General features: G+C 37.9%; 1 protein-coding gene across 2 annotated transcripts in view; it reads right to left on the minus strand.

Moving 5' to 3' along the window:
• The window catches only part of ca16b (carbonic anhydrase XVI b), a 96,036-nt gene that overhangs the window by 29,177 nt on the left and 53,864 nt on the right, over positions 1 to 12,995 (minus strand). For both annotated transcript variants that reach the window (XM_035661934.1, XM_035661933.1), the window contains exons 4-5: positions 8,839 to 8,987; positions 1,583 to 1,678 (exon numbers count right to left, since the gene is read on the minus strand). In XM_035661934.1, the coding sequence (XP_035517827.1) occupies positions 1,583 to 1,678; positions 8,839 to 8,987 (245 nt within the window). The remainder of the gene's footprint in view (positions 1 to 1,582; positions 1,679 to 8,838; positions 8,988 to 12,995) is intronic.

Genomic DNA, 12,995 nt, shown 5'->3' on the forward strand with positions numbered 1-12,995 from the left:
ACTAACACCAGTGTTGATTCCCTCCTTATCTATTAGGCCTACTGCTAATTTAGCCCCACATTTTACAATATTCCCAATGTCCTACTTAAGAGACAAGACTGGACAAAACAGTGTTGGGATGCGGGGACCAAACTTCCCTTGCTCAACATTAATTCAGGTCAGTCAGAGGAGAATAATTGTGTGGAACTGAATGCTGAATGTGGATAATATGCACACCTTAGAGGCCATTAATAGGCCTTTGGGGAGCATAAGAAGAACTCTCCTCATTGATTAGAAATGGTAAATCTGAGCCAATGTGTGTGTGCCCGCTTAAAAAGCCTCACACTGTAAACTGCTATTCAGCGGATTGTGTAAGGTGGTGCTAATTGCAGTAAGCAATAGGGCTGTCAGGACCCAGCGGAGGCATTTAGGTCCTCGTACACACACGTTTTTATCACTGTCTGAGAGTAGACCTACATTACAAACACCTGTGTCCCCATTCCCGCCTCCCTCTTCCTGAGAGCTGACCCTTCCCTATATACTATTAAGCTGAATGTTAGCCTGCATTGATCACCTGCCATCAATCGCAAAGATACTGCTAATAGAAATTAAGACTAACATGGAGAGAGGGACCGTGGGGCTGTCAGTGTTGCCGGTGTGCGCTTTTTCACGGTTCATAAATCTCTAAGGTGTTTTACAGTTAACAGAAATTAGGACCATTCTTGTCCATTAAGAGCTTATGTGCGCAGACCTTCAGGGCACAATCTGTAGTATTTCAGTAAGCAATGTGCAACAGAACAGAAAAATCATCAGCAGCTAGGTAAAAAAAGAAACTCTCCTATCACAACACAGGTGCCACAGATAATTTCTAATACATATCTATCATTTACTGACCTCAAGAACATATTCATATCTTCATCCTTGTCATAATTGGACTAATACAATTTCAACTACCCCCCTTAAATCATACTTGCCTCATCGTTTTACAATGTCTTTTCCATCCGGTTTGACTTTATTTAAATTTTTCGTTATTTTGTTAGTATGATTACCTATTTCCCACTAATTTTGTCATTTCTTTTTATTCACTCTTCATATTTATTCACTTATCTCTCACAATACGACCAACAACTGAACTGGAGAGCCATTACTAAGAGGTTTTCCTCACTGGCAGTACAGAAAAATAAATTGTAGGCATGATGGATGTATCTTTAAGCATGAGCAAAGTATGTTTTAAGGCTACAGCCAGGCTAGAGGCTCTGATTGTAAGCATCATCTTACTGTGGCATGTTAGTCTGTTAACATGTGTTAATAAGCACTAAAAACACACAAGTAGAGCCGAGGCTGAACCAAAGCACTGGGCAAAGAGAAATGTTTCACCTGATGATAGTGCTACATGAAATGTTGGAGGATCATCAAAGTGATTACAATTCATCATGAGGGGGAAATTAATGTCTGCACCGAATTTCATGGTAATCCATCCATCCAAAGCGATGGGCTGACCGTAACATGGATAAAAATGTCTATGTTCTATAATTGCCCTTGTGCAGTCTTGGTTTTCTTCAGATTAGATTTGTCTCGACCTTCACTCCTGGTGATACTTTACCTCAAAGAAGACGGCCATGGCAGCAATGATGCGTCTTTCCTTGATCGCAGCATTGAGGCTGTCAAAGTCATCTGAATTGTAAAGGTAGATCTGCATCTGGGATGGGGAACAGAGCATAAACAGCTTGAGAAGTGGACAAGGAGAACGAACAGTTCTGTCATCAATCACTTGGGCACACTGCTGAGGAGCTGATGAAAAGCAGTTTTGAGGGGCATAAAAGAGGGTGTATTTATCACTCTCATAAATCTCTCATAATCTGTGTCATTCCTTTTTGTGTTCTGCCACTCCTGGAGGATGCCAGAGAAATACAGCATCTCATTCCTCAGGCCTTCACGAGCAGGGAAGGAAGAACTGGAGGATTGTGCTCTTTTCCTGTGGCGAGATCTAACAGAATGGTTGGCTTTTAATCATTGCTCCCAATTACTTTAAATCACCCACAACATAGCTTCTTATTTCACAACATAGCTTAGGATGTGTGAAATATAATGTGAAATCCATCATACACAGAATACATCATATACCTGTCATGGCTCTGGTTTCCTATAAAAAAAAAGACCTCCGTCCCTTTCATTTCAAAGCTGACATATTATAGTAGCGCTGATCAAAATCATCAAGTGATTCTAAAAGTAGCAATTGGAGCTGTCCATCATCTCACTGTTGCGAGCCTCTTTAAAATGAAAAACCCTTTCATGTCACTGAACCGAGTTAATTGGCAATAAGAAAAAGGTTCTAGATGTTGATTTAATTAAAAGGCTATGCTTGGCTTTTTTCTTTTTCCAAGGAAAATTACGAGAACTCCCCAGCTGCAATTGGCTGTGCTGACAACGGACGCAAAACATAAAAATAAATCTAGTATAAACGAGGATAAATGGCATTAATGCGTACCGCAGGCTTAAACCAGGTACAAAACGAGTCAATCCAGATAATTTAAGTGAATTTAAGTGATCAGTTTCCTTCAGAGTTCCTTTAACTGCAGCCCTTAATTGAACTAATTTGTTGTCTGGGAACTCAGCAAGAAAGAGCTCTGGCCATTCATCACCCTTCAGATGTTATTAACTACATCACCCAATTAAGCTGCCCCCCTTAGGCTTCATTTACTCACTGACATTAGCTCATGTGACCTGCTCTTGTTAACAGCACAGTGGAAAACGTGATATTCAATTATCAAACACTTCCATAGCAGCCAATAAAAATAAATGTTGCCAAAAGCGATTTGATTAACTTGATTGCACGCTTCGTTTCACTGTATGTTTGCGAGCTCTGACACAAATCCCCTTTAGACTTCAATCACTTTCACAGATATCGCTGAAAGTTGTTGATTTTAAGCAGGACAGACAGGTAGTCAGACCAATCTTTATGCTGTCTTAAGACATTCAAACACGTTCATACATGTTTGTTTTTGTCAGTGCAAAATTTACAATACTGACTTATGTAGAGAAACGTGTAAAAAGAAATAAAAAAAAAATGGTGAGCCCCAATAACCAACGGCAGCTTTGAGAGAGATCAGAAGTATCAGGAGGTAACTAAAAGAAAAAAAACATTTGAGCTTTATAATTTACCTCCAGTTTTCTCTGGAAAGAAGACAGCCCATGCTGTCCACATCTCATGAGCCCTTCTTGAATTCACTTTATAGTCCTGAATTGTTTTGTTTCATTTTCTGGCACAAGTGCTGAAAGCTGCTCTGCATTCCCAAGTTCCATTTAAGCACAAACAGGTGAAAAACAAAGTCATGTTTGGCATGATTTCCCAAGACAGGGAGATATTGAGGCAAGAAAAGAAAAATATAATAAATAAGGTTGAGTGCAGAGAGATTTTAGATTCATCACTGTAGCTCAAATTTATTCTTCTTTCCTTGCTTTCTTAACAACAACTGTGCTACCACAGCATTTTGTTAACAGGTAAATGTGTATTTTTTTTAACAGTATCACTCAAATCACACATAGCTATCTACTTTATCCTTTCACTTGAGCACCCACAAAGTGCTAGAGCACTCATTTTCAAGAAGATTAAAGTGTCACAAAATTTGTACAGTAGGTGTTACTGAACAAATTTATGAAACTTGTTCTTTCACATTACAGATGACTGGCAGAGAATTTCATAGACAATGAAAAAGGACTGCACAAAACAATAGGATGACAGTGGATTACGTTAAAGTAAACATAAATATAGTGTATTTATTATTTATGTACATTTAAAATTGAGACAACACAGCCAAATGTTTGCTACAGTAAGATCTCCCCTTCGCCTATTTTTTGTTGTCCTAATACTAATAAACTGACTGGAACTGAGCAAATATCTGGTAAATACACATGGCTACTGTAACAGTAGTCACATGGCTCCTTATAAGAATGTATGATATTCACTGTGTTGGTGATGTATCACCATGATGCTATGATAGCTGCTGAGTCAGACACTATCTCAACTTATCACATGCAAATGGACAAAACACAAGCAGATAAAGACAACATATCCACCAATTCTGATTGCATGATTCAGATATTACTGCACACACTTGCTGTAGCTTTTGTAGCCGATGTAGCATATGGGTTGTTGGCTTCCATGTGTCACAAACTGTGGCAACAACTTGGTAATATTTACTGTAGTTGTTTTTTCTGTATGTACTATGATGCCTGTATTTATAGCACATCGCTGTATTTTAAGCGCAGCTACATTTGTGTTGCCAAATTAGTGAAAGTGTTTCTCCCCTTACTATGTGTTTAATGTCTTTGCAGTGTCTTTTTTCCAAATGTTGCATATGTTTTGTTGGTAAATCTGTTTACTTAATTTGCTATTTGCATGAGTTGGAGTGTGTTCTCTCAGTGTTGCCATATCCATCCCCCATTAGTCTCGACTTACCTGAGACCGTTACTGTATATTCCTAATCAACTTTCTGTTGCAGCTGTGCGCACTGGGCACCCACCCTAACACTTCATACATCCGCAGTAATGGGTGCAAACACATACCCTTCCCAAGGTGTGATTTGTAATCCATGTATAATTAATCTAACCTTGGTGACACCCTAATATATTATTAGAAAAGATCTCCCTATGGTACCCTGAGGCAGAAAAAAAATCCACTGTTTCATTTTTCATTGTGCTGTTTGAGCGAACAGGTGGTCCATCTATCGATTTCCCCACTTCACTCCCACGAAAAATACCGTGGTTAGATTAATGTCAAGCTCAGGAGCCACAGGCCGAGCGGCCCAAAGGTTCTTTCCTTTTTTTTTTTACAGGACCATGTTCCAAAGGCAGAGCAGCTCCATAATACAGCTCAGTGAATGTGTCTTTCCACCCCCTGTACGTACAGTAAGTGTGAACTATTTGTGTGTGTTTTCAAGCTTCTGGGCAGGTAGGATAAACACTTTTGAGGGTTTCTTTCCCACTGTAAGAGTAAATGCTTCATGCAATGTGCTACCAGCGACTCAGGGCAGAATATGACTCATTTGGAGTGGAGAGATAATTAGACAGCAGATTGGAAAACAGTCTCTGTTTAGCAGAGACAAATAAGCCCTGGAGCTCAACCTCCAAGGTCATGCTGCTTCAACTCTCGAAGAACAAAACATATACACAACAAAACAAAAACCAACCTCTGCTATAAAAGATCACTGGGTTTATCAAACACAAACATTTATAAAAAGGCAGAGTTTGGTTTCAGATGTAATATAATTTCAAATCCGTCAAATTCTGTCAAGGCATAAATATGAAATATGAAAATGCCACATCTTACAGGATGAAGCATTTAAATGGCCAAAGGCTAGATCCTGGATAACCATATTCCCCTTCAACTATTCATCATTTGATTTCACTCCTTCACCTTCTGGTCCCGGGTGTTAAATAATACATCATGTTTGATACACGTAGGCTGACTTATTGATAAAGCGAATAATATTTAAAAAAAAGCAGACCACCTACTGTCTTTACGCATACGTAGATGGAATATTTCCTTTTGTATTTCCTCTAGTCAGGTTCAAGACTACTAGTTCCCATGAGAATATCACTCTTAAAGTTGCCATGAGTGGCTGTCTTTTGTTGGCCCTATTTTTTCCTAATGTGATCGTTTCTTTGAACATTTCTCCACAGTGTCGCTTATGAAAACTCAATCCCCATCGTATGTCAAGTCAATTCTATCTGGGCTGCATGTTCTTGACACGCATGTTAACAGAATAAATGGTTCAAGTAGAGGGTCACCCATCCTTTGAATAATATAAAAATATACAGGACCTCCTTTGCATCCAAATGGCAGAGCATCATTCATGGCGGCTGCTATGAATTCAGATTCAGATCACAAAGTGACCTTTTATGCCTGATCCCCATCAAAACAACCAGTCAATGTTTTTTCATCCTTCCAAATTTATTTATTTAAACATTTAAAACTGAAGGTTGCTTAACCTCATTAATGTATAACCATGGACAGGGTTTATCATATTTATTTTAGAATATAAAATTTTCTATTTTGTCTGCAATCAATAATAAATAGCACAGTTAAAAACAACACAATAGCATAACTAAGATTTCTACAGTCGGAAATAAGGTGTTACAGCTTATAACGTCTTCTCTCTGATATCTGTGGATGTGATTGAAGTCTAAATTACTACGATAGATAACACTGAACTACAAAAAAATAAAGAAAAACAAAACAAACAATCGAAACTGAACAATACAATATAAAAAAAATAATTCCTCTGAAATTATATAGACTTTCTTTGCTGTTAAAGATTCCCTTCAGAGATGTATTAGGCCATATATAAAAATAATCTGCTTGGAACAATATTGTGTGTATTGTAGTATAAACACATTAACATCTTAAAAAAGGCATCTATTGCTTCTACCTCATTAACAATACCTGAAAAATGATTATGCAATTTTGTTTCTGTATATGTACTGGTGGTGTTTCTACATCACACAGCATACTGCAGCAGGTTTGGTCAAGCTTTGTATTCATACTACATCATTTATCCATTATGTTTATCATCTATTTCAACGTGTTGCTTGCTTGCAAAAACAATTTTTTATGCACTCTTATTTGCATCATAAGATCTTCAGGTTTTGGGTTGGCTGGATGTGTTCCCTGTGTAGTTGTAATAATTACTATATTTTACTATGTAAAATTACTAAATATCAGCATCAAACCAATTTGTAATCCTATTTACTACTCTACTACACAATCATACCATCCTATCATTATGTTTTTTATGTTTACAAATAGCATCACTCTTTTAAATTTCAAGCACATTAGCTTTGGAATCCATGTTCTTTGACAGAGAGGTCGATATAAAAATATTGATCTACAGATAAAGACATGCAAAGCTAAAAATCTATATTTCTCATCTATAAATGATGTATCTGGAGGGTATCATTTTCTTGTTCTTACTCAGCTTTTTTTCTAACAGCTGCCCAAATTGGTCATTAAAGTGAATTCCATCGTCTTATTTAGAAGCACACCATCAAAGGAGCCATATGCACAACAGCTCTATAATGGTTGTATATAATCCAGTGCCCTTTAACACTACGCTGAACACAAAATGAGGTGGCAAAAATAAATCTAATTACTCAGCCATACAGCATCAAAAGCCATGCCTGCAGAGAGGGCTCCAAAGAACAGGGCCAAGAAACAAACACAGGAGGACTCTAGCTGCGTGTTTGGAGATAGGACAGAGAAGCATACCAACAGCAATTTCCTGTTTTTATACACAGTTATATTTACACTAATTATTAACCATTTGACAATAGAGGTGGTAAAAAAAATCATATAACCCCACAAAATGTAAGAGTATGACACATTTGCAAATTAATTTTAGATAATGAATAATAACCAATTCTCCACACCACATAAAACGAGTTGGATTTTCACTTTAATCCAGGAGCCAGAATAAAGAATACCAAAAGGTTTCAGACGTAACACCCTCTATATCTGCGCTACAAGAGTTGGTGATTATTTTTCTACTTTCTTTTATTACGTGCAGTATGTTCTCCCATTGTTTTTCTTTTGTCTGCTCTTTGTCTTTAATGGCATTAAGAAATCTGCTGCGACCTTGTGAAAAAAATCATTTGAACAGCAGGAAAGTACAAACTTTTGGTTCATTTCTCATTTCATTTAAACTCTACAACAAATCCTTGACACTGAATCAAAAATATTCTGTACACTCAATACTACATGTATATTGTATTTTATATTGTAACTGGCCATAAAACTGGCCATTTTGTTCAATGTTTTCATTGTTAGTTCCTTAATTCCTTGAATACCTTCACTATTTGTTCCTATAGTATTATGGGTGAACCTCCAGAAATGCTATCCTAATAATAGCACTCGAAAGAATCTTCTTGACAGACCCTCCCTGCCTGGTAGACGCCCACATCTTTCAAACGGCAGTTTGTAACACAGGCTTTCTGTTATAAATGTGTGGTCACCAAGCCCAAAGGGAGATAACCCCTGATGACATCAGAGTTATTTAATAAGTTTAAGTTATTTTATTTACTTATCACTAATTTCTACTTCTACGTGTTATTTTCTAGTAAACTGACTTATGTGTAAAAGCTGTGGAGTTTATAAGTTAAACTCTTTAGGGAAACTGTCAGTAAAGTTTGCTTTAAGTTTACAATTCTCTCATGCAACTAGAATCAATGCAGAAATACTTTTGAAAAATTTACTATTTTGACTTATTGGTATATTTTTACTTGGGGTTTGAGTTTACCTTACCTTGAGGGCTGAGTTTACCTTATTAATAGAGCTCCTGTTTTTGTTTAACCTAACTTTTACATGGGTCTATCTCAGCATATTCTGAAAGCTAGAGCTTACCTAAAATTGCTTTTGACCACAGCAAATTAATTTTTTTCCAAAGGTCTGAACAATCCTCAACCATCAGTGGTGCTTCTTGGAGATAAGGTAAAACTGGATTTTAGAAGCATCAATGCGCTGCCTCAATTCTGCACCAACTATGTGCCACTATTGGGCTCGAGATGTTTCTATTGAATCCATGCCACAAAGAATTAGGCCTGATCTACAAGCAAGATAGTATCTTATCTTTCACTAGCATTAACTTAATGCTATATTATTTACAATAATTCTAATCTATTTGCTTACCAATATTACCAATATTAAATATGCTGCAGTTTAGGAAGGGTTTTTGCTGTCTATAAAAATCTCCTATCTAAAACACCACAATAACTTGCCAGGCTTTTCATTCACATTCAGCGTTGAGCCTTAAGGCTCGTTATTGCACATTTATCAAAGTGTATTGTAGTGGCAGGATGCTTTACCTCTACGGGGAACCTTCTGCCATTTATGCTGTGTTCTGAGCCTGCTGATGCATTACTCTGGCCCCAGTGAAACTCCATCTTCTCAGCCTTAAAACGCCCCGGCAGCCCAGCACCGCTTACAAAGTAGTCATCTTTCAGGAGAACAGCAACTGGAGACAAAGAGGGGTAAAAAAACAAAAACAAAGATGGAATCAAACAAAGAATGACAATTAAGTACAGTCATACAAAAGCAGCAACAATGAGAATATTATTATTCAAAGACCTGATTGTACAGAAGTTTAGAGCGGTGGCAGCTAATTTTTTTATTTTACATCTAATATCTCAAAATCAACACCTTAATTCTCGTTATCTTAATTCTCATCTCAAAGTAACACATTACAATTCTGTGGAGTTCATTCTATAAGCTTCTGAAGATGTGTCTTATCACTAAATATGAAACAATCTAACTGTTGTCTATTATAAACTGACACAATGCAATTACTACCGACTTCAGAAAGTGATTAATTTATCAGTCATTGTCTCTTCCTGTGACACTGTCAGTATAAACTAAACTCTTGGATATTCTCTTAAGGAACACCAATGGGGCAATTAAAACCTGAGCTCTGATTTGTTTCAATAAATATGTGAAATCTGCACCCTTTTTTACACCTGGATTTTAAATAACTCGCATTGAACAAAGAAAAAAGCAAAAGGATATTTTCATTGCTATCCTTATCCTTTCATTACAGGCTATTTAAAGAACTAAAAGCTGTAAAATCTGAAAGGATCTGGACTCAGGGGGACGTAAGAGCAGCAAGAGGAACATTTTGATACCTGGCAACCAACAACCTGACATGGTTTGTTTCTTTAAGACCATCTATGTGGGGAGTCATTTCATCACTCGATAAGCCAGAGGTGGGAACATTCACTATGATGCCACTGATGTAACCTTAGACAGAGCGCACAGCAGCCTCTTCCAGTGGCCATGAACGTTCCATCCTTCAGACAAAGCCACTCTATCTTTAACTTGTTGCATGGTTGTCTAGGAAGACATAAATACCTTCAAAAGAGAGTTGATCATATTAAACAACATTATCACAGAAGGGATGACACCACAGCATTGCATTTTGTTGGCAAAAAAGATCCAGCATCAAATGTTTCCAGGATGAGAAAAATATAATTGCTGTTGGCTTGATGAACTCACACTTTTAAAATCCTGCAGTGCCATTTGAGAGGGTTTTTAAGAGTCATAACATTTGTAGTTTGTTAAAATCTATAGTGAACCATGTGATCCTCCCCTTGGAGTCAAGACACAGACATTACTGCTGTTACGAGCTTTTTAAATAGCACCTTAAAGGTTTACCCTGTCTGCTTTCGTAGAGGCCGACATTTATAAATGTACTCAGCGATGTCATGTAAGAGTGAGTTTAACCTTAGTTCTCCAGTTTTCTATGGCATCTGAAACACCAATATGACAAGGCAGATTATCATCCTTCTGCTGTCCTGGCTGAGGTTACATGTTAATGTATTTGTAACCCTTTACCATGTCTACATTTGACATCATTAGCCAGATTAGAGCCAGTGCTCTGTCGGCTGATCCCCCTCGTTACAGGGGGATTTACTCAGCCTCTCTGGATAAGGACAGCCCACTTTTAATCAGCAAACCAAGAGGATGAGCGTGTGGACAAGCAAACACAGACTGTCAGTAAACATGGGTGACATGATGAACAAGCTGTGCAGACAGTGGATAAAAATCAAGGTAAGTAAAATGCTTCACCATGTGACGATTACTAGCAGGTATGAAAACGAGTGTGAGATCCGGGAAGAAAGGAAGAAAGGAAGAAAGACGAGGAGATCTGAAGAGAGAACCTTGTGTGATGAGGGATGAGCTGAGCGCCTGTCGTGAGGCAAGAAAGAATCTGCCAGCAGTATTAACATGCCAGTGCTGCTTAAGCTGATGGCCCACAGTATGAAGGAATAGGTCTTAGATGCAAGAGATTTCCAAAACTGAAAGCATCAAGTCAAAGAGAAAATCAGTCTGCATGGGAAAGAACTACCCATCATCACATGATGACTTTTCTGCAACACATAAACATAAATATTTACAGGGAGGGTAATAAACTCTGTTTCCGCTGTTGTTGAAGTAGTGTAATCCAGTCTGCAACACAAGAAAAGTCAAGGAAAGGGGATGCTGGCTGGCCCTGGGAGTTTCATTAGAAATGCGGCCCTGGGTGTGTTTGAACCCTCCAACAGTAGAGCAGGAATTAGAAGCTAAGCCAAAAAGACCTTGAATCACAGCCAGTGAAAGAAGGGGAGTGTGTGTGAAAGTAAATCCTTGATCAATGCAAATGTCTCTGGGGTCTTCCGATTCCACATGAATTTGGTTGAGAGTTGTTTGAAATTTTACTGAGAAATGTTTTGTTGAAGAACGCCGCTTGAATGGCGGCCAATCAGCTCGATCGCAAAGTGGATCAAGGCACAAGGGAACGTTGTGAAATCAATCTCAATGAACTTTTAAGATCTATTCACTCAGCTCTTAATTAAAACACTGACTTTTAAATAGTATGAAGGATGTTAAAGCCTCGCTGGGCAGGATTTGAACATTTTCACTTCAGCACGCCCTACTGGCGACATAAAAAGAAAAGAAAAAAACACCGTGGGAGGCAGCAATGCAAAATTCCTCCAATGTATTAAAACTGTATGTATTCAATAATAATGTAGTGGCTATTTTATATAAAGACTTATTACATGACAAAAAAATGAGAAATGAGATAATGAGAAAGGGGTCACACAGTAATGAGCCTGAATCTACAGCTCTTGTTAGCTTACTGTTTGGTTTTCATTCTCACAATTTTTATAGTGTTTTCAGCCACAGAACCCCACTGTGCACTACCTTCTCAGTACCAAACAGCAGACAGACACAGTTAGTGACTAGCAACTAGTGACTCAGAGTCAGTGTAGAGTGGGTTATGACTTTGCAATGCTGGGGAAAATAATAGCGGGGTCCCACTTTGGGGCTAATAAATTACGTGATATCGGATCGGTGCACAGACATGTGTACTCATAATAATCGATACCACATTTTAAGCAGTATCTGAAATTCCTCTGATACTGGTATTGGTATCAGAACAACTCTAGCAGCATTTGGTAGTAATTTCCCCCCAACCAGATATTTCCCTCAGGAAAGAGTGAATATTGGACTTTTGGCCAGAAACACAGACTCCAAATAAATGATAATGCTGCTCTGTAAACACTGGATGAGTAAATAAACAAGCCCGCCATATCAACCCAGTTGATCATATATACATTGTGTGTCCACAACTTGTTTCCGCTGCACCGACTAAAGTGTTGAAGTTTGGTACCAACCCCAACTCCATATCAATCTTTTATAGCAGTCCGTGGAACCGAACAACTGAAGGACCTAGGAAAAAATAGTCCCAGTCTCATGACAATATAATGAATATGAATGGGCAAAAACGTATATGATGATTGACTCACTGCAGTTAAGATGAGAGGAGATACTGCCTGGTTAAGTTTTCCTAATACCAAATGTAATAATACAGACCTCTGCTCGTCTCCTGAGGGCCACAGCGCTGTGACAATGGCACAACAATGAGCAGGGAGACAGTCAGTCATGTTTGACGTCATCTTTAACAATTTCAGTACGGTTCCACAACAAAAGGCTGTTGATTAGGGCACATTAAAAAAGTTGTGGAGATTGTGTGAACACAAAATATCAAGGATGCCACAAGTGATGTGGAAGACAAAAGATGACTCTGAAGGCCAAAGATTCATTTACCGAACAACGCATCACATTCAAAACTTTCAAACAGTTTCCCAAGAACATGAAGGACGAATTTCTATTAGGATCAATAACGAACACCGTTTTAAAAAATGTAGTCCATGAACACTTTCATCCACATTTCACAGAAATGATAAAGCCAATAAAGCCAATCAAGTGCATCCCTGAAAATAAAGGTTCAGTAAAGTCTATGTACTGCTTTTCACTTTATTTTCTAATTTGGTTTTCAGACTTTGGAGCAATGGGCATCAGCTAACCAGTTATTTAAAGCACCAGTGTGTAGGATTTAGTGGCATCTAGCAGTGAAGTTCAATACTCTACTAAAAAAATCTGTACATTAAAAAAAATAACAGTGGCCCCTTTTCTAATAGATGTT

Source organism: Morone saxatilis, unplaced genomic scaffold (assembly GCF_004916995.1).
Source record: "Morone saxatilis isolate NCDOM2014 unplaced genomic scaffold, NCSU_SB_2.0 Contig18, whole genome shotgun sequence".
NCBI classification, from domain to species: domain Eukaryota; kingdom Metazoa; phylum Chordata; class Actinopteri; family Moronidae; genus Morone; species Morone saxatilis.